Source organism: Acinonyx jubatus, chromosome B3, assembly GCF_027475565.1.
Source record: "Acinonyx jubatus isolate Ajub_Pintada_27869175 chromosome B3, VMU_Ajub_asm_v1.0, whole genome shotgun sequence".
NCBI classification, from domain to species: domain Eukaryota; kingdom Metazoa; phylum Chordata; class Mammalia; order Carnivora; family Felidae; genus Acinonyx; species Acinonyx jubatus.
In genome coordinates this window covers 42,032,894-42,054,214 of record NC_069386.1, presented here as the reverse complement: position 1 = coordinate 42,054,214, position 21,321 = coordinate 42,032,894, and the positions used below count along the sequence as shown (strand labels likewise).

The following is a 21,321-nucleotide window of genomic DNA, read 5'->3' as shown; positions in this document are numbered from 1 at the left end:
TCAAATCTGCCTTTTGTGGAGTCTCAAATTTCAGTATGCTGTGTAAGACAATGGTCTACATTTGTCTCTGGAGCTCCTACAGAGGTAAAGCAAATCACGGAGGATATGAAGGACGCCAGATGGACACCTCTTATCAAGGCTCTAAATAAAGTCTCACACAGTAAAATAGGTTCCATTTTCTTGCTTTTTACAAACCTGAAAACTACTACTATAGGAGAGAACTTGCCCAGCTGAGAAACTACTATATGACAGAGTCCACAAGGCAATCCAGATGTGAAAGTTGTCTACAGACCAAACTGTAAGCTCCACAAGGACAGTTCATGTTTGTTTTACCCCATGAACATTCAGGCATCCAGCACAGTGCCTGCCATGTGAATACACTAAATATTTAGTGAATGAACAAATGGCTACAGAAGGTTGGGAAATGGAAATGATGGTAAAGGAGAAAAACCTGAATTACATTTCCATATTTTCTTAAAAAAAAAAAAGGCATGTCATCAAATGGGCTCCATTAAATGTTCAAGAGTAGATAAGAATATAATTTTTTATATAACTAAAATTAACCATGCATACCCACCAGGCTTGATGTCCTTGTAAACAAAGTTTTCCAAGCCATATATGAACTCCCCTGAATGTGCCCCTGCATCCGCATGGCAGCAATAACCAGAATGCAAAGCATTTAAAAGACACTTTAATTTCACATGTAAAATATGTCTAAACTTAATTCAAAGAATTAGAAATCATGTGACAGAAGAAGTGAAATGCAGTAACACCAAAACAATCTATTTCTAAGGAAGTATTCACAGTGACATCATTTCCATTATTTCAACATACAAACTTTATTATCATAATATTGTAACAAAATTTCTTAGTAATTAGAATTATAAGAATTAATCATTTCAAATTAAGCAAAGCAGACAAATTAGCACTAATATCTCACTGAATTGTTTGAAATTTTCCAACAGAGCAAAAATCAGATATTTTGGTTCCCTTTTTGCCTACTGTTTTTGCCCATTTGCAGAACGCAATATTGAGAGAGATTTACACTAACTTCAGAGTCAACTAAAATGAACTCATCTTACTTTAATTTACTCTCATCTGTCCCTTTTTATTTTTTTTTTAATTTTTTTTTCAACTTTTTTTTTTATTTATTTTGGGACAGAGAGAGACAGAGCATGAACGGGGAGGGGCAGAGAGAGAGGGAGACACAGAATCGGAAACAGGCTCCAGGCTCCGAGCCATCAGCCCAGAGCCTGACGCAGGGCTCGAACTCACGGACCGCAAGATCGGACCGCAAGATCGTGACCTGGCTGAAGTTGGACGCTTAACCGACTGCGCCACCCAGGCGCCCCATCATCTGTCCCTTTTTAGATACAATGACTCCTTTCTATCCATTCTTGTTAGTGATGGCCAGATAGCACCATCCTCCAATTCCCTCCTTACATACAGCATAGACACGACAGCAAGCTTAACCTTTCTAAAACACAGCTCTTATGACATCCCTCCCTGGATTTTTAAAGAAAGTAAAAGGGAAACTTACTGACTCTCTTTGTGGTTATAAAGTCTGTTATAACACGAAACTAAAAATAAAGGCTCTAGAGTTAGAGAAGGTTCAAATTACAGCTCTATCATTTTCTAGCTCTGTGACTTAGGATGACTTATTTAACTTGCAGCTTTCTCCACTGGGAGAAATGGGAACAATAGCCTTAAGTCATAGAGCTGTAACTATTAAATGAGTCAATAAATAGAAAGCATTTTGAAAAGTGACCTGGCAAATAGTAGATGCTCATTAAATGTTAGCTGCTACCATTGTCATTACCGTCACCATTATCACCATCACGGCATTCAAATCTCTTAAAATTGACCTAAACTCAGCTTTTCAACTTACATTTAACTACATTCTGTCAAACTCCCAAATTCTTAGCTGTTCCCCATACATACTCCATACTTGTCTCTCTTCACTGTCCCCTCCACCTAGAAGACCCTGTCTCCTTTTCTGCAAACTCATCTTTTAGACACAGCTTAAATATGTGTCTAAACAGTGTCTGCCCTGATCTCTTTGGCTGAACATGATATGTTCATTCTGAACTTCCTTAGCACTCTTATCTTTACCTCTCTGATGAGACTCAACACTCTTCTCCTGTTTATTATTATGCGTATGTCTTATTTTCTCAACTAAAATGTAAGGTTTTTGACAGCACGATTCACGGATTCTCTTTTATGTTTCCATCAGCGTGTTGAGCAGATGGGCATAAGACTTCTCAAAAGTACCTAGAAACTAACGATACTGCCTTCAAAATTCTAGTTTTAGGGGCGCCTGGGTGGCTCAGTCGGTTAAGCGTCCAACTTCAGCCAGGTCACGATCTCGCGGTCCGGGAGTTCGAGCCCCACGTCAGGCTCTGGGCTGATGGCTCAGAGCCTGGAGCCTGTTTCCGATTCTGTGTCTCCCTCTCTCTCTGCCCCTCCCCCGTTCATGCTCTGTCTCTCTCTGTCCCAAAAACAAATAAAAACGTTGAAAAAAAAATTCAAAATTCTAGTTTTAAACCTAGCATTCTATCCCCAGTCAAATCAAACAAGTATGTAAGTAAACAAAGACTTTCAGACTTGAAAGGATTTTAAAAAATTATATCCAATGTATCCTTTCTTAAAAGCTACAGATATGCTTCAGCATAACTAACAAAGAACAAAGGCAAGGGACCCAGAAAACACTGAACTAAACACAGAAGAGTAATGAAGACCAATCCCAGGATGACAGCTGTGCAGCAGGACTGAAAAAACAACCATTTCAAAGGGAGATCTTCAAGAGAAAATGGGGATGGGGTGTGGGTGGGGAACCAATAGGTGGGTATGACAATAGTAAAGTAACACTGAGAGTCATATAACATTATTTCATGTGGCAAGTGAAAAGAATTAAAGGTAAATTTACACAGAAAAGAAAGCAAATAAAAAAGAAGCATTTACAAGTTCAAGAAAAACAAAAGGTTGTAAAGAAAGGAAATATAATCACAGTACATCATTTGACCTGCACAGTGAACAATTACACTGTCAGAGTAATGTAAATTTGACCTGTAATTGGCCATAAATTATTATATACCATATTCTGAGACGAGAAAGAGGGCAATTTAGAGTGAAAGATGATGGTAAGAGAAGTAAACTCCGTGACTACCATAAGAGGATATCCTAGGTAAGACCTTATGCTAATAAATTAGATAATGGCAGAACATCAGTATTTCTAAAACCACGGTTCCCTCTAAGGAATGGGTCTAAAGGGTAGAGAAGAGCAGAACAGGGGATTGACATTTTCCCTCAGAAGTCTTTTTGGGAAAACTATTTGATTTTAAAGTGTGTGTGTATACTACTTAGATAAAATTAACATTTTAAATACAGAATCTATAGCATTTGGGAATCTTTGGCCTTCATAGGAATTTAATCTTTCCCTTTACTTTATAAAAAGCCTTTCTAGGAAAATAAACTCACTATAATAAAATAAAAGGAGAAAAATATCAAGAAGTTTATTTTCGGTGGCTCAGTTGGCTAAGTGTTTGACCCTTGATTTCGGCTCAGGTCATGATCTCACAGTTCATGGGTTCGAGCCCTGCATCAGGCTCTGTGCTGACAGCGTGGAGCCTGGTTGGGATTCTCTGCCTTCCTCTCTCTCTGCCCCTCCCCCACTCACATGCTGTCTCTCTCTCTCTCAAAAAATAAAATATACATATTTATATTTATTTATATATTATATATGATATATATTATATATTTTTAATATTTATATTTATATTTTAAAAAGTTTATTGGGGGGCGCCTGGGTGGCTCAGTTGTTTAAGTGTGAAACTTCGGTTCAGGTCATGATCTCACAGTTAATGAGTTCAAGCCCCACGTCAGGCTTTGTGCTGACAGCTCAGAGTCTGGAGCCTGCTTCAGATTCGGTGTCTCCCTCTCTCTGACCTTTTCCCGATTGCACTCTGTCTCCCTCTCTCTCAAGAGAAAAAAAACATTTAAAAAATTTTTTTTTCATAAAAAGTTTATTTTTACAGTTGAGCAAATTGTTTAGAAATGAACTATTATATTTCAATTTTATTTTTTCCCACAAGACTGTGGGCAGCACTCTATTTTACCAAATAGAACAAATTAAGTAAAAATACTTTTTTAAAGCCGATTAGCATGATTATTTTGTTTTCAATTTTATCATCTGCTGCTTTGAATTGAACTACTTCCTCTTCTCACCTCTCTTAGTCTCTATACATGTGACATGGTGCTTTTGTGCTTTTAAAACCAAGAAATAAGTGGAAAAATAATAAGTCTCCAAAATAAAGTACAGTATTAATATTAATAATGGCGACATGCAAAGCATCTAAAGACTAGGGTGTTTTTTATCGTTTGCATGAATAATAAATACTATATAAAAATATGACCTATATTCATGGAAACTTGAAAAAATTTATATGCAGTCAAGATAATTAAATGTATTTTTTAAAAAACAGTATCAATATATATCCCAATTCTTGAATTCATCTCTTTTAAGATTTATTTTGAAGTAATTTCTACACCCAACATGGGGCTCAAACCCACAACCCCTAATCAAGAGTCACATGCTCTACCAATTGAACCAGCCAGGCACCCTGAATTCATTTCTTTTATACTCAGAATATTTTTCTGAAAAATCTAAGATAATAACATTAAAACTGAATTTTACATTCTAAATTTTAGTTCTATCCCCCCAAAATGTAAATTTTACTATTCAGGAAGTTACAATGTAATTATTGTACATTATATAAGCATACTAGTCCTATCGACACAAACTCAGGGCCACAGATGTTCAGCCCCTATAAATACATCAAATCATCCTAAACATATAAATTTCCTAAGCATTAAACATGCAGCAGTCAAAATTTCATAGGTGCTCAATACAAAATGTACAGCAGGTTATGATTTTGCCAATTAAGCTGTCAACTACTAAAACAGGAGAGACTGACTATACACACTTCTTACAGTTCACTGGAAACACTCAAATATGTTTTAAACAATCACAGCTAATTCCATCCAAAAAGAAAAAAGAAAGAGGAGTTTGGAGTTTATATCTAAAAAGGAAAAATATAACTTAATTTTATGTATATAATTATGCTATATTATATGATACATATTTTATATATCATTTTATCTAAACATATATCACTATGCCTACTGATAAATATATGTCATTAAATACGGTGTGTTAACAAAATATACTTAATATGACCTGTATCAAGATAGAAATGAAATTCTAACGCTCTCCAAGTCCTTCTCCTAATTTTTAGGGTACTATTTCCACATATACTAATTAACCAAAAGTGAATAAAAGTAAATAATCACACTGAATTGTCATAAACAAAACCATTCTCACTTTGCTTTATTTAGCACACAAAAGTAACAGAAATAAAGAACACTGTTTTCATAAAAACACAGATTCTTAATCTTCAGGGGAAAGACAAAATATGCTCAAGTATGAAGAGAGAAAGGTAAAACACAAATTTAAGTTTTTAAAAAATTTCTTTCATTTAGACAGCCTCAATACTTAAAGTATTTTAGTAATTTTCTGTAAAAGAATCAATAATTCTGCATAAGAGCAAGCACTTGGGGACAAAAAAAAAATTAGAATCATTGATAAGGAATTTTTTTTAATTTTTTTTAACGTTTATTTATTTTTGAGACAGAGAGAGACACAGCATGAACGGGGGAGGGGCAGAGAGAGAGGGAGACACAGAATCGGAAGCAGGCTCCAGGCTCTGAGCCATCAGCCCAGAGCCCAACGCGGGGCTCGAACTCGTGGACCGCGAGATCGTGACCTGAGCTGAAGTCGGATGCTTAACCGACTGAGCCACCCAGGCACCCCAGGAATTTTAATGAACAGCTATTTTTAAGAGATTTCTTACTGATTACACTAGGAAACAAAATCAATTCTGTCATTTCTAACTCATGGTTTGCCCTACCTTTTAAGAAAGACCAAAGAGAAATGCATTAGCATTTGTGGTATCGTCTTCTCCCATCACAGACATGCATAAACATGCCAACCAAATGAGGGGTGTGATTTGACTTGAAAGAGAAAAACTGGAGGCCTGGAGGAATCCTTCAACTCATCACTCTATAGACTACTTTTTCATCTCATCCTTATTCTTTCTCCATAAACCAAATCAAAATGGTCATCATATTTTTAGATAAAAACAAAAAATTAACACTTAAGGCAAGATGTTAAAATGTTGAAATCTGAAAAATCAAGTTTTTAAAAATATCCTATACGATATAAGGAGACATAGCTAGAAACAGAATTACAGCACTACTTCCTCTAAACATTATTTCACTACACTGACACGGTGAACCTCATTATCTTCCATGGATACACCTAAAAATGTAGAGATAGAACCTATTAGCATTTGGCAAAAACAAATAGGCTTGCAAGAACTCACAGAAAGGTCTCCATAAAGCATCACAGAAAAACAAGTGGTTAAAGACAGTGGGAAAATTAAACCGGCAGGGAGATAAAACAATCGTGTGGCAATGATTCCTAAATGTGGGCCGTGAAAATATAATCAATACTGTGACATATGATTTTAGAAGAATATTCTTTCTTTGGAACTACAATTTATGAAAGCTTACGAAAGTATCCTCTTTAAAGTGCATTAAATATATCTAAAATATAGGTATATATATCTAAAACATAAACATATTGTACCTTTCTCTGCTGCTTTCTGAAGAGCTTCTTCAATTCGGGATAGCTCTTTCTGTTTAATATCTTGCAAGGATTTTTCTTCTTTTTCAGCATCATATTTAATACCTAAAAGTATATATTTAGTTCACATATTAAAAAATGCAATTATCAGATAAATAGGAAACGTTCAACCTCATTATGATTGGGAGTGTATGTGTACTCTAAGTCTTGTAAGCCACTTTTTAATTCAAAAGATCCGCTGGGGCGCCTGGGTGGCGCAGTCGGTTAAGCGTCCGACTTCAGCCAGGTCACGATCTCGCGGTCCGGGAGTTCGAGCCCCGCGTCAGGCTCTGGGCTGATTGATGGCTCAGAGCCTGGAGCCTGTTTCCGATTCTGGGTCTCCCTCTCTCTCTGCCCCTCCCCCGTTCATGCTCTGTCTCTCTCTGTCCCAAAAATAAATAAACGTTGAAAAAAAAATTTAAAAAAAAGATCCGCAATCTTTAAATTAATTTCACAAAAGTTGAAACATAAATAAACGATCCTTCTTTATTTACAAAGCCTTTATCCAAAGGAAAAGGAGGGAAAGAAAGGAATTAAAGAGAGAAAGAATGGGGCACAGAGGTGGATCAGTCAGGTAAGCATTTGACTCTTGGTTTTGGCTCAGGACATAATCTTCCTGTTTATGGGATCAAGCCCCACTCTGCTGGCAGTGCAGAGCCTACTTGGGATTCTCTCTGCCCCTCTTGCTCTCCCTCTCAAAATAAATTAAGAAAAACAAAAAATAAAGGGAGAAAGAAAGAGAGAAAACCAAAAGGAGAGGAAAAGAGTGAGGAGAAGGTAAAAAGGAAAAACAGAGGCAGGCAGAAAATTTCCAGTCATCTTATCTGAGGAGTAAAATTTTGAGTAACTATAAAAAACACGTAATATCAAACACTAGATGGTACCAATATAGATTGACAAAAAGACTCTTAGAAAATAATTCAAGAATATGTATCAACAATCAGAAAATAGGTATTTCCTTTTTATCCAGTAATCTCATTGCTGATAATGTATCCTAAGGAAATAACACCAAAGAATAAAAAAGATATCTTTAAGAACAAGGTGTTTATAAGGTTCAATGGAATAGTCCAAAACAGCAGGCAGCCCACAATGGAATATCCTATAGACTTTCAAAATTATCACTATCCCATATCAAAAATATATACATTAAGTAAAAAAGCCAGATCCATGTTGTATATATAAAATGTGATAAATACTCTATCAAATTGAGTATGTATATAGTAAAGAACAGAAAGCAAGATATAAAAATAAAAATTGTGTTTGCTTTCTGGTAATTTTTCCCTAAAATGTCCAAACTTTTCTTAACATTCTATTGTTCTTATAACTGAAAAAGAAACAATCGTAACAAAAGGTATGACTTAAGTAAATATTGCTTTACAACATTCATTAAAAATTAAAATACTATTATTTACAATTAAAAATAATCTACCTTTTTCACATGCATTTTTGAATGAACACTCACTCAAAACCAGAAGCAACAAAATAGGGGGGAAAATTTTCCATTCTTGAAATCTGTAGCTTAATACATCAGTACATTTTTAAAAACTTATTTCATTTCATTCTCCAAAAGTAAATTATTCAATGCATCTGAACTTAAAATGAAGCCTTAGTTGCAAAATAATTATTCAGAGAAGAGATTAAAATTATCAAATGGTTGGAATTATTCTTTCCAGCAGTAACATAAAAATATTTTATATAAAATGTGGCAATATATATGTGTGTATATGTAAAATGTACATATACATATACATGTGTGCATATGCATATATATAATCAGTTTAAAGTATCTTCTATTTTATTAAACATATTAAAATATTTAGCCAAGGTAATAATTTAATTTCACTGTGCTGTTACTGAGTGGTTATAATCTAAAACAACATACTTGCTCCAGGGACAACAAGCAGGTAGAGTCCCTCTAGGGTCGCAACAACTGCTTCTCCATAAAGGTTTTTCCAAGGAATCTTCAAAGTTAATTTATCTAAAAAAAAATAATAATTTCAACCTTAAATTCTTATTTGAGCTACTCCAGAAGATACACATTTCCCACTTTCCTTTTAGAGAAAGAGTGTAACACAATCCTCACGCATATAATATATGTACCACTCAGAAAAAAACGAAAAAACTCCAACAATGAAATTTACAAAAATCTCTTCCATATTTGTAACTATTCACACTGTATTTTATACTTTTCAAACTTTCTGATAATTATAATTTCATTTAATATTTCCCAACTGTACGTAGAATGAGGCAGCTATTATTTCAACTTTGAAAAAAATGAAACTCAGTCCCAAAGAAGTTAAAAGAATTACCTAAGACTACCCAAGTCATCAGTGTGGTGGTACATATACCACCAGAATCACTGGTACTTTTAAATCAAGATGCCCAAAGTTTGAGGCGCCTGGGTGGCTCAGGTGGTTGAGCATCCAACTTCAGCTGAGGTCATGATCTCGCAGTTCACAAGTTCAAGGCCCACATCGGGCTCTGTGCTCACAGCTCAGAGCCTGGAGCCTGCTTCAAATTCTGTCTCCCTTTCTCTCTGCCCCTCCCCCACTCAAAAAAAAGATGCCCAAAGTTCAAAGAACTGTTAAACAGGATAATAAAGTGAAGAGGAAATAAAATAATGCAACGTAAGGGAGGATATTTTGATTCACATTCATGGCTTATGTAGGTAGGGCAGTTTTACCTGGGAATCTATTCCCAGGGTTAAAATCTCAAATTATTTCTCCATTTAAATTGTATTATTCTTCAGTTCGTAAACCTGTTGAGTTTCCTAAATGGCTCCCATGTGAGGGGAGTCTAGAAGTAATAATGCCAGTATACTTCTGGGCCATTTCTAAGTCTGATGACTTTATAGTGAGAACCACCTATTTATAACAGATACTCTTACATATGTAATTAACTCATAAACTCCTAAAAAGTTGATTTGATTGCCTTTATGGTGAGCATGAGTCTGAAAAAGTGAGAAATGATGCACAAGAATGAACCTGGACCACTTTCTTACACCATACACAAAAATAAACTCAAAGTGGATGAAAGACCTCAATGTAAGACAGGAAGCCATCAAAATCCTTGAGGAGAAAGCAGGCAAAAACCTCTTTGATCTTGCCCGCAGCAATTTCTTATTCAACACATCTCCGGAGGCAAAGGAAACAAAAGCAAAAATGAACTATTGGGACCTCATCAAAATAAAAAGCTTCTGCACAGTGAAGGAAACAATCAGCAAAACTAAAAGGCAACCGACAGAATGGGAGAAGATATTTACAAATGACATATCAGATAAAGGGTTAGTATCCAAAATCTATAAAGAACTTATCAAACTCAACACCCAAAAAACAAACAATCCAGTGAAGAAATGGGCAAAAGACATGAATAGACACTTCTCCAAAGAAGACATCCAGATGGCCACCCAACACATGAAAAAATGCTCCACATCACTCATCATCAGGGAAATACAAATCAAAACCACAATGAGACACCACCTTACACCTGTCAGAATGGCTAACATTAACAACTCAGGCAACAACAGATGTTGGCGAGGATGCAGAGAAAGAGGATCTCTTTTGCAGTGCTGGTGGGAATGCAAGCTGGTGCAGCCACTCTGGAAAACAGTATGGAGGTTCCTCAAAAAACTAAACATAGAACTACCCTACGACGCAGCAACTGCACTACTAGGCATTTATCCAAGGGACACAGGTGTGCTGTTTCAAAGAGATACATGCACCCCCATGTTTATAGCAGCACTATCGAAATAGCCAAAGTATGGAAAGAGCCCAAATGTCCATCGATGGATGAATGGAAAAAGAAAATGTGATATATATATATATATATATATATATATATATATATATATATGTATGTATATATATGTGTGTGTGTGTATATATATACGTATACACACACACACACACACACACACACACACAATGGAGTATTACTCTGCAATCAAAAAGAATGAAATTTTGCCATTTGCAACTACGTGGATGGAACTGAGGGTATTACTCTAAGTGAAATTAGGCGAGAAAGACAAAAATCATATGACTTCACACATATGAGGACTTTGAGAGACAAAACAGATGAACATAAGGGAAGGGAAACAAAAATAATACAAAAACAGGGAGGAGGACAAAACAAAAGAGACTCATAAAGACGGAGAACAAACTGAGGGTTACTGGGGGGTTGTGGGAGGGGGGATGGGCTAAATGGGTAAGGGGCATTAAGGAATCTACTCCTGAAATCATTGCTTCACTATATACTAACTAATTTGGATGTAAATTTTAAAAAATAAAAAAAGAAATTAAAAAAAAAAAAGAAAAAAGAAAAAGTGAGAAATGCCCCTGAGCATAACAAAAAGGGATTGCCTGTTCCCTACACCTTTCTTCTTTCCACTTATCCTAACTCATTATCCTCTCATCATTTATTATCTGAAATTCCATTGGAATTGAGTTAGTTATATTACTGCTTCCCACTGATAGAACAGACAAGGTTTAAATTTTTAAGTAAAAGGATAACCAACGAGCACCACAAATATTTGAATACCAAAACTTAGAATACCAAACTCTTAGAATACCAAAACTTTATTAAGCTTACAAAGTCACACTGACTTTATAGGTTAGGTATAATATTTAAACTTAAAAGAAATTTAATAACTAATATAAGTACTCCATGAACCAAAACAGGGATAAATATAAAAAAATATGCTTTGTATCCCTATATGTTGGGATAGGGTCAATAAGAAACCCTGAAGGGAGCCATTAAATGATTATAATACTTTAAAAGCATAAAAAGCCAATTCTGAAAGATTAGCAAACCTCTTTTAAAATATAAATCTAGTTCTAATAACATAATGAATAATGTAAAAGTTCTTTAGTCAAATATAACTCATCCATACCCTGGAAATGCAATTTTAATACTATGTCCTAATTTTAGATCTAACTTCCTTAAAGACAAACCTATATTCATCCTTGCCTCTCCCACACCTACTTTCATAGTCTCATATATAGCAATGTGTGTATAAATATCTCAAAGGTAAAAGAATGAATGAAAGGCTGTCACTTCACTCTAGGATGTCAATTAAGCATGCAGGACCACAATACTCCTGGGTATCATCACAGATAACTATCACCACTTCACACAACATAGGGCTCTGTGTAACCAACAACAAAAAGATAATGCATGCCCTACGGATGCTTGCAATCTGGGGAGTGTCTCCTGCTTGAAGAGACAGAAACATAAAAATGCTACTTTATATTAAAAGGAACACATGTAGGTGATATAAAGTAGACTCAAAGAGAAGTATTCAAGTAATTGCTAAGAGATGACAGAATAGCGAAAGACAAAAGCTTCCCTGAATACAAAATAAATGAAGGAAAGCGATGTGGTGAAGCAGAAGGGTGACAGAAGGGGAAGGAAGGATGGATGGTGGTGTAAATGAAAATTCTTAAAGTAACAGCCAGTTGTCTAGGGTTGTAACATACATTTAAAAAAAGTAAAAATGGGCTAATATGGGACAGTTGAGAGGACTTCACAAAGGACCTTTAGAGGACCTACTAAAAAGTTTCTTCAACAAAGATGTATGCTTAGTTATGGATGATCTTATAAGCGTTTAGCTGCAAAGACTTTCTACTTACCAAGACATATCCTCTATACCACATTGCTGCATAATATATCAAGTGAAATGGATGAACAAAACATGAGGGAAATAAGCTATACTTAAACTTTATTTACTAGAGTTTGCAAATTATACTACTTTCACATATAAAGAAAGAGCATACAAAACTTAGGTATCAATTTAGAAAATCAAGATATATTTTTGTAGTAGAACCAAAGCCCAAAAACTATCATTGCAGTTCAAATGCTTCCTTTTTAGAGGGTAATATTCTACCCTTTTGCCAAACACTTTGAAGTATTTATGTATTACATATAACATATATTAGGTCCAGAACTCCAAAAGTTTTAACCAACATAAGCCAAAAACTTCTCACATTTTTGTTCAAGCTAAAAAATTTTAGATTAAATAACACAGGAAAAGTAAAAACCTAAAAGGACTAAGAATAATTCAAACGAAGAGTACTTACCAATTTGGCCAGCTTTAACTTTAAAAGGAACATCCAATTCACTCTTCAAAAGGAAGAAAAAATTTAAAAGACAAATTATTAAGCTCTCCCCTCATTTAAATACACAATCATCTCGAAGGAAAAATATGAAACAATTTTCTGTATGTGAGTAACTCATAAAGGACATCCTGAAAAAAAGAGTTTCTATAGACTTAAATTTTACTTTGAGGAAAGAATTCATAAGAGAAACAAAACTATAAATAGGAACAATAGAAAAAGAGTTTTTAGTTAAAGAAAGTAATTGGGTAAAATGGTTACTTGTTTTAATAAACCAAACCAAAACAGATAAAATTCTATTAACTTTTAAAATAATAGATGGACACTGCTTATCTGAAATATTAGAACAGAAAGAGTCCTTTCACAAAAATTAGCTGAAAACAACAACTGAACAACTAGTTTCTCTCAAATAAAACTTTCAGTAAATAAACAAAAGAATCTTTTTTTTAAATTATTTTAACATTTATTCATTTTTGAGAGACAGAAAGAGATAGCATGAGCAGGGGAGGGGCAGAGAAAAAGAGGGAGACACAGAATCTGAAGCAGGCTCCAGGCTCTGAGCTGTCAGCACAGAGCCCGATGCGGGGCTCAAACTCACAAACTGTGAGATCATGACCTGAGCTGAAGTCAGACACTCAACTGCATGAGGCACCCAGGCACCCCTAAACCAAAGAATCTTAAAGGAGAGATGCCTGGGTGGCTCAGTCAGTTAAGCAGCTGACTCTTGGTTTTGACTTAGGTCATGATCTCCTGGTTTGTGACTTCGGGCCCGCATTTGGCTCAATACTGAAAATGTGGAGCATGCTTGGGATTCTCTCTCTCCATCTCTCTCTGCTCCTCCCCTACTCTTGTTCTGTCACTCTCAAAATAAATAAACTTTAAAAAAAAATCTTAAAAAGTAGATACCCAACTTATGATTTGCCAAATTAGAATTTATTTTAGATAAGTTACTGACAAGTAACCATCAATAATATAAATAAACTTCCAGGTATCTGGATTCCAAACCACTAAAAAGTACAAATAACTTTTTTATTCACAGAGTACCGAACAGTAACTGATATTCAGAACAATTACTGGAGTCTTTAGAATCATTAAAAATTAACCCAATCAGAATACCCTTTCTGTTAGAAATATACCTTTGTACATACAAATACTATCACTCTGGTGACCGAAATACAGTATTAGGTAACAATTAACTAAAATAATCAATTTACCCAATCATTTGATTACTCAAGAATTCTAGGTAAACAGGAATCGAAGACAACACTGATGTTTTTCTAGACCAGAACAGGAAATTCCTCACTGGTGCTAACAGAGCAGCTCTACACCCAAGGCAGCAGCAGGCGGTAGGAGGGGATACATTCATATTATATCTTATATTATACCTGATACAACCTCTAAGCTATACACTTCTAAAATACCCCTATATTTTGATGAGCATTGGGTGTTGTATGGAAACCAACCTGACAATAAATTTCATATTAAAAAAAATAATAAAAATAAAATAAACTGTAAAAAATAAAGTAAAATAAAATAAAATACCCCTATATGTTAGGGGTGCCTGGGTGGCTCAGTCAGTTGAGCACTGGACTTTGACTCAGGTCATTATCTCGTGATTTGTTGGTTTGAGCCCTGCATTGGGCTCTGTGCTGACAGCTCAGAGCCTGGAGCCTGCTTCAGATTCTGTGTCTCCCTCTCTCTCTCTGTCCCTCCCCCAACTTGTGCACTCGCAGGCTCTCTCTCTCTCTCTCAATAAGTAAACATTAAAAAAAGTGCATATTTTATATATACAGGATACCACCTCTAAACTACACACTTCTACAAGTTTGGTCTCATGGTCATTTTGATCCTCATGAAATAATTTTTCACAAAAAAATAAATGTAAAGAACTCCTATTCGAAGTAAAACCAATCCAATTTAATTGGGGAAAGGAGGCTACTTTGAATTAATGGAGAATATTAATTTCAAAATAATTTATTATATTTAATTATAACCAAAATTCAAACTAGGCTAACAGAGAGTTCAAACAATTTATCTTTTAAGTATGTTAGATATATATCCTGTCACCACAATTCTATTTATACTTCTTTCCTTCTAAAATATTTTCCTAAATAGGGAAAAAATAACCTTTATTGCAATCTCCAGAAACAGTGTATTAAGTTCTAAATTTTGTGGTCAAGTTTAAAAAGTTGTAGCATCTTATATAAAGGAAGGAAAGAAAATTTAAATATTTTGAGTGCCCTCTACTTTCCAGGCTCTCAGAAACTGAGAAACTTGTCAAAAGTGACAGAGCTGACAGAAGGGCAGAGCTAGCACTGAAACCCAGGTCAGCCAGACTACAAGGTCCATGCCCTTTCCACTATGCCAAGCTCTTTTCAGTTTAACAAAAGAAATTGTTACTCCTCATGACAAAATTCTATTCCTAGGACCTTCAATATCCAAAATTGGTTCCCTGAGACCAATCATGTAAGTACTTTGGGTATGAGACCCTTCCTAATTACATCGTTCATCATGTAGAAATCCAACCAGAAGTCAAAACTAGGGTTATAAAACATATTACAGGCTGTTAGAAATCTAACCTATTAATTAATGAATAAACTCATTCTCAAGTGACTTAGTAAAATCAAGTTAAGTCCAATAGGCTAAAAGCCTAACAGGGAGGGAGGGGGAGTAGAAAATGGAAAGTTAGAATCCCAAAAAAATCTACTCTGACGTCTTTGTATTACCATAATATTATAAGACTGGACTGTCAATGTATTTCAAAAAGACAATTATTCATTCGGTAAACTGTGAAAATCAAGCCCTTATTTACCAAAAAATTATGTAAAGACAATTCTGAAGAAAACTATTTCATATAAGACAAATGTTTTCAGTCAACTTAAGTCAGGGAAAAACATTCCACTTTCCAAAAGATACTATTTTGATCATTATGAAAAAAATTTTTTAATTTAATCTCAGAATTTCCTATAGGGAACAATTAAACAAGCAATCCTTTTCTGAATGACTCAATCACTTTATCTGGTACCTGGTATCAGACACCAAGAGTTTCTGAGAGTTTACCCAAATTAACTCAAGTAACCAATATAGTTTAAAAACTTACCAGAGCATTTTCTTTTATCTGTAGGTTATCTAAAGCCACATTACCTTTAAAAAAAAAGAAAAAGAGGAAAAATATGAAATTACAATACCAATTAGTATAACCTGTCGTAATATAGTAGCAACCACTATGATACTACAGTAAGTACTAATAAGACAGTACGTAAGCAAAGCAAACTTCAACAATTGAAGAAGCTACTAACACAAAGCGTTGCTATATATGGACAATTATTAGTGATAGCATTTTTTAGGTTAGCCAAATGCAAAAGAAATTACAAAATATTTAAATATTTAAACTGGCCAACATTCAAATGGACAATGAGAAAGAATCTGGAGACTTTCAGACTGAAGAAATTTAGAACCAAAGAAAATATCTATCATTTTGAATGATTAAGCCAAAAACCTAAAAAAAAAAAAGACATAAGAAATGACTCTAAGAACAGATCAATTATCCTGTAACTTGGGATTCTTTTCTTAATTATGATATTAATGAACATTTCCTACAGGTATATAATGTTGATCTTTTAAAACTCCAAACATCCTACCCTCCCAATGATTATCGTTTACGGTCCTAATGTTAACTTTTTTTTTTTTTTTTTATGGGCAACTCTACACCTAACATGAGACTCAAACTCGGGACCCCATGATCAAGAATCACATGCTCTACTGACTGAGCCAGCCAAGCGCCTTTATGGTTCCAATGTTTAACTAGTCCATCTCTTCTTAAACCTACTCAGATGTTACATTATAAAAACTAAAGTCATAATGATTCTGTTACATTACTCTAGTTTTAAACCCTGTACCTATATTTGTTGATAAAGGATACTTAAATATTCTTGCTTACATAAAAAAAAATCCACTAAACTGCACGATTTTCTGCAGATATATATATGCATAAGTTTAAGAGTCTACATCCTCAGAATGTCAGAAATTCCATTTACATAAAAAATAATTATAAGACTAAGATTAAAGCCCCTCCTAAATATCAACCATTTTATATTTAACTGAATACTGAGGAAAAAGATTTAATTTCTTGCTTCTACTTCAAGATCACAAAATAATTCCATTTCACTTAAATTCTCAACGTTTATTTACTTTTGGGACAGATAGAGACAGAGCATGAACGGGCGAGGGGCAGAGACAGAGAGAGAGACACACACAGAATCGTAAACAGGCTCCGGGCTCTGAGCCATCAGCCCAGAGCCCGACGCGGGGCTCGAACTCACGGACCGCGAGATCGTGACCTGGCTGAAGTCGGACGCTTAACCGACTGCGCCACCCAGGCACCCCGTCACTTAAATTCTCTAAAGGTTCATAAAACTATAATTTCAATATTAAATACAAGCATGAGTTATTCAGCTACACATTTTCTTAATCACTCATGACACATTTATATTTTTAAAAATACTATTCTTTCTATGCTATCCATAAATATTTTTCAGTCAAGTAATTTTTACCCCACAGTACTTTGGAGCAAATTAAAAAGAATATTCAATTCCATTATGCCACTGTTAGAGATGTACTTTTCCCCAGATCTCAAGTTTTTTTCAAACAGACATTTATTAACCACCTACTACTAAGAGGTACTACCTCTTAGGAACTACCTAAGAGAGCACTTCTTCTTAGGTACTGAAGAGAGAAATGACAAAAATGACATCCCTGCTATTGAGGAGCTCACAGTCCAGCAAAGGAGACTAAATTTCTAAAATTTTGTAAAAACTCTATGGCATTCCAGGAGAAGAGTATACAAGATGCAAAGAAAGAGACACCTAACTGCCCAAAGAGATCAAGAACTTCCCATGAAAGTCAAGGCTAGAAGGCCAAAGAAATAATTCCTGAGTGGATAAGAAAACAGGACAAACAGGAGTGCATGAGTAAGACACATTTTAGAAACCACATGTGATTTAGTGTGCCTGGAGGGTGTGATAAAACAATAGGAGATAAAGTCGGAAAGTTTGGAGGAGCCAGACTAACGAAGAGTTTTTAGGATGAAAATGAAAAGTTCAGACTGGTCACAACACAGAGATGAAATACATATAAGAAGAATGACAAAATCAGAGCTATATTTTACAACCATTACTCTACTCTCCTAAGAAATAACCATGGATCTGTCCAAACAATTTAGTTGCAAGGATTTTGCAGCATTGGTTGTAACAGCAGGAAGAAATGGATGAATGGAAGAGAGGAAGTACCTAACGAACTAAATGTCCAAGAAGGCATAAATCATAATATAGCTACAATATAGAGCAAAAAATGGAGACAGACATGGGAAAATGTTCACAAAATATTAAGTTTTTAAAAAGGCCAAAGAATGTTCAGATTCATCTAAACTGATGTAATTTAAAAAGTATATATATGCACACATACAAAGAAAACAACTGTAAGACTAGAGACCATAATGACCACAGTGGTTATTTCCATATAATAAAGTTCATTTGCTACACATGTATTTTACATTTTCTAAAATTACCTGATGAAAGCTGCAAAAAAGGAGAGAAGGTAAGAAGTCTCACAAATGGGAATAAATAAAATATTATCAGCATTATAATAGAAGGAAAGGGAAAGCATACACGCAGTCAAGCAGCTTCTACAACACTACAGAGAAATTAAAACCTGAAACGGTAACTTCAGGATCAAAGAGGTAGAGTCAGAATAAGAAGTTATTTTATAGGTAGAAACGACAAGAGGACATCACAGACCAACTGCAGGGATAATAAAGTGGTCGTGGAAAAGTGACATGTGGTTCTAGAATTGGAAAAAAAAAAATCCTTAAGAAGTTGTATGTGGGGCACCTGGGTGGCTCAGTCTGTTAGGCATCCTACCTCAGGGCATGATCTCATAGTTTGTGAGTTTGAGTCCCGCGTCAGGCTCTGTGCTGACAGCTCAGAGCCTGGAGCCTGCTTCAGATTCTGTTTTTCTCTCTCTCTCTCTCTCTCTCTCTCTCTCTCTCTCTCCCCCTCTCTGCCCCTCCTCTGCTCATGCTGTCTCTCTCTCTCTCAAAAATAATAAACAAACAAAAAAGAAGTATTATATGTACAAAAATTACATAGAGTAGAAACATATCCTTGGATTTAATTGTCAGATGATGAATTATAAATAATTACAACTGGGAACTCTATTCAAGCCAAAAGAAGTGAACTGCACAGATGCTAGTACATATTTGAAGCAATCCAAACTAGTTTAACAAGATCTAAGGACCACAGAGAGACCTGCAAACTTGCTTATGAATCTGGATTGCTCTACCCAGTGACTCTCACTAGTGGGTCAAGTGTCACCAGAAGCGCTCAGAAATAATCTGCATTAGATATAAAGTATTTCTTTAACAATTATTAAAGACGCTAACTTGATGAATGTAAAAATATAAATGCACTTTTAAAAAGTGTGCTGTTTCTATTACAGTGGCACTTTGGTTCTTTAAAGAAGAGATGATATTTAAATGTGAAATACTGAAAACTACCAATATGGCTAACAGACTTAGACAAGTATATTTAGAAAGTCTGACAAAAAGAGATAATAGTGATATTTTTATAATAATCAGATAACAATTTTATGTTAAAATTGTACAAACTAGAATAAAAAATGAAAAACAAAACAAAGGTAAATTCTTTTTATTTATTGTTTTTTTTTTAAGTAATCTCTACACCCAATGTGGGGCTTGAACTCACAACCCTGAGATCAAGAGTCGCATGCTCTAGGGGGCCTGGGTGGCTCAGTTGGTTAAACGTCTGACTTTGGCCCGGTCTTGAGTTGGAGCCCAGCGTCAGGCTCTGTGCTGAGCTCTGTCATGACAGTTCAGAGCCTGAAGCCTGCTTCAGATTCTGTGTCTGTTTCCCTCTCTCTTTCTCTCTCTCTCTCTCTCTCTCAGAAAATAAATACACATTTAAAAAATAAATAGTTACATGTTCTACCGACTGAGCCAGCCAGGTGCCCTTGTAAGTTCTAAGGTCAACAGGAACACAGTATATTTTATGCACATTCCTCCTACATCTAATATCTACCTTACTTACAAGACATGTTTGTTTTTTTTTTTAAATCAATTTCTAGAGGCAGCTGGGTGGCTCAGTCGGTTGGGCATTGGACTTTGGCTCAGGTCATGATCTCACGATGTGTGGGTCTGAGCCCCACATGGGGCTCTGTGTTGACAGCTCAGAGCCTGGAGCCTGTTTCAGATTCTGTGTCTCCCTCTCTGCCCCACCCCTGCTCCAGCTCTGTCTCTCTCAAAAATGAATAAATGTTTAAAAAAAAATTTTTTTTAAATCTATTTCCGCTATGTAGAGTCTAGCAAACAAATGCATACTTCCTCTCTGAAAAATGTGAATGCTATCTAACAGTAAATATAACAATGAAATAAGAATGACACATTCAATAAATTAGTTGCACTGAAGGGGGAGCCACTGGTCCTAGTACAAAGAAAATGGGAAGAACAGCAGCATATTGCAGATAAACACCAGGTCATGAGTGCATTCATTCATTCAACCAGTGGATGAGTGTTTTATCTAGGTAAGGCACTGTGCTAATATGTACTCTTCCACTAAATATATGTATGTATCAGTTTAATAGTCTATATTCTCAGAATGCCAGAAATCCCATTTACATAAAAAATAATTTATAAGACTAAAATCAAAGCCCTTCCTACATATCAACCATTTTATATTTGACTGAATACTGAGGAAAAAGATTTAATTTCTTGTCTCTACTTCAAGATAACATAATAATTCCATCTACATGCAAATAATTTTACTGCTATAGCCAGATCAAGGGCTAAAACACAGGCCGTATCTGTGCCAAAACCTTAAATTATTTTTTAATGTTTATTTATTTTTGAGAGAGAGAGACAGAGCATGAATGGGGGAGAGGCAGAGAGAGAAGGAGACACAGAATCTGAAGCAGGCTCCAGGCTCTGAACTGTCAGCACAAAGCCCAATGCAGGGCTCGAACTCATGAGCCGTGAGATCATGACCTGAGCTGAAGTCAGGTGCTTAACCAACTGAGCCACCCAGGCGCCCCTGTGTCAAATCTTTAAAATAAACAAAAAAAGAGAAAAAGAATGAATAATAATTGGAGGAGGGACAGATAAACAACACCGCCAGAAAGGAAGGCACTAAAGCCAATCCCACAATCAGGTGTCTCTAATCCCATGAAGTTCCAAAAAGACCACAGTGACAGACAAGTAAGGAAGTTCTATGAAGTGATTTCCTTTTACGATGGACTGACAGGCCTAAAGGATGACAGTAAGCAGGAAATGTAGTCTGCGTCAGAAGAGAAGGCTTCTCATTCTCATCCTATGTGATTCTCATCAATAAACCATCACATTTTAGATGAGCATACACAGCTGGGGAGTCACACATAAAATTTCAAAGTTAATCCCTAAGT

General features: G+C 35.3%; 1 protein-coding gene across 4 annotated transcripts in view; it reads right to left on the bottom strand.

Moving 5' to 3' along the window:
* The window catches only part of VPS13C (vacuolar protein sorting 13 homolog C), a 194,350-nt gene that overhangs the window by 164,799 nt on the left and 8,230 nt on the right, over positions 1-21,321 (bottom strand). For 2 of the 4 annotated variants that reach the window (XR_008299136.1, XM_027067401.2), the window contains exons 2-6: positions 15,953-15,996; positions 12,817-12,859; positions 8,625-8,720; positions 6,707-6,808; positions 578-640 (exon numbers count right to left, since the gene is read on the bottom strand). Coding sequence is in view for 2 of the 4 variants with exons in the window: in XM_027067401.2 (XP_026923202.2) it covers positions 578-640; positions 6,707-6,808; positions 8,625-8,720; positions 12,817-12,859; positions 15,953-15,996 (348 nt within the window). In the remaining 2 variants the exon portion in view is untranslated. The remainder of the gene's footprint in view (positions 1-577; positions 641-6,706; positions 6,809-8,624; positions 8,721-12,816; positions 12,860-15,952; positions 15,997-21,321) is intronic. The other 2 variants (XR_008299137.1, XM_027067403.2) reach the window with 1 other exon arrangement.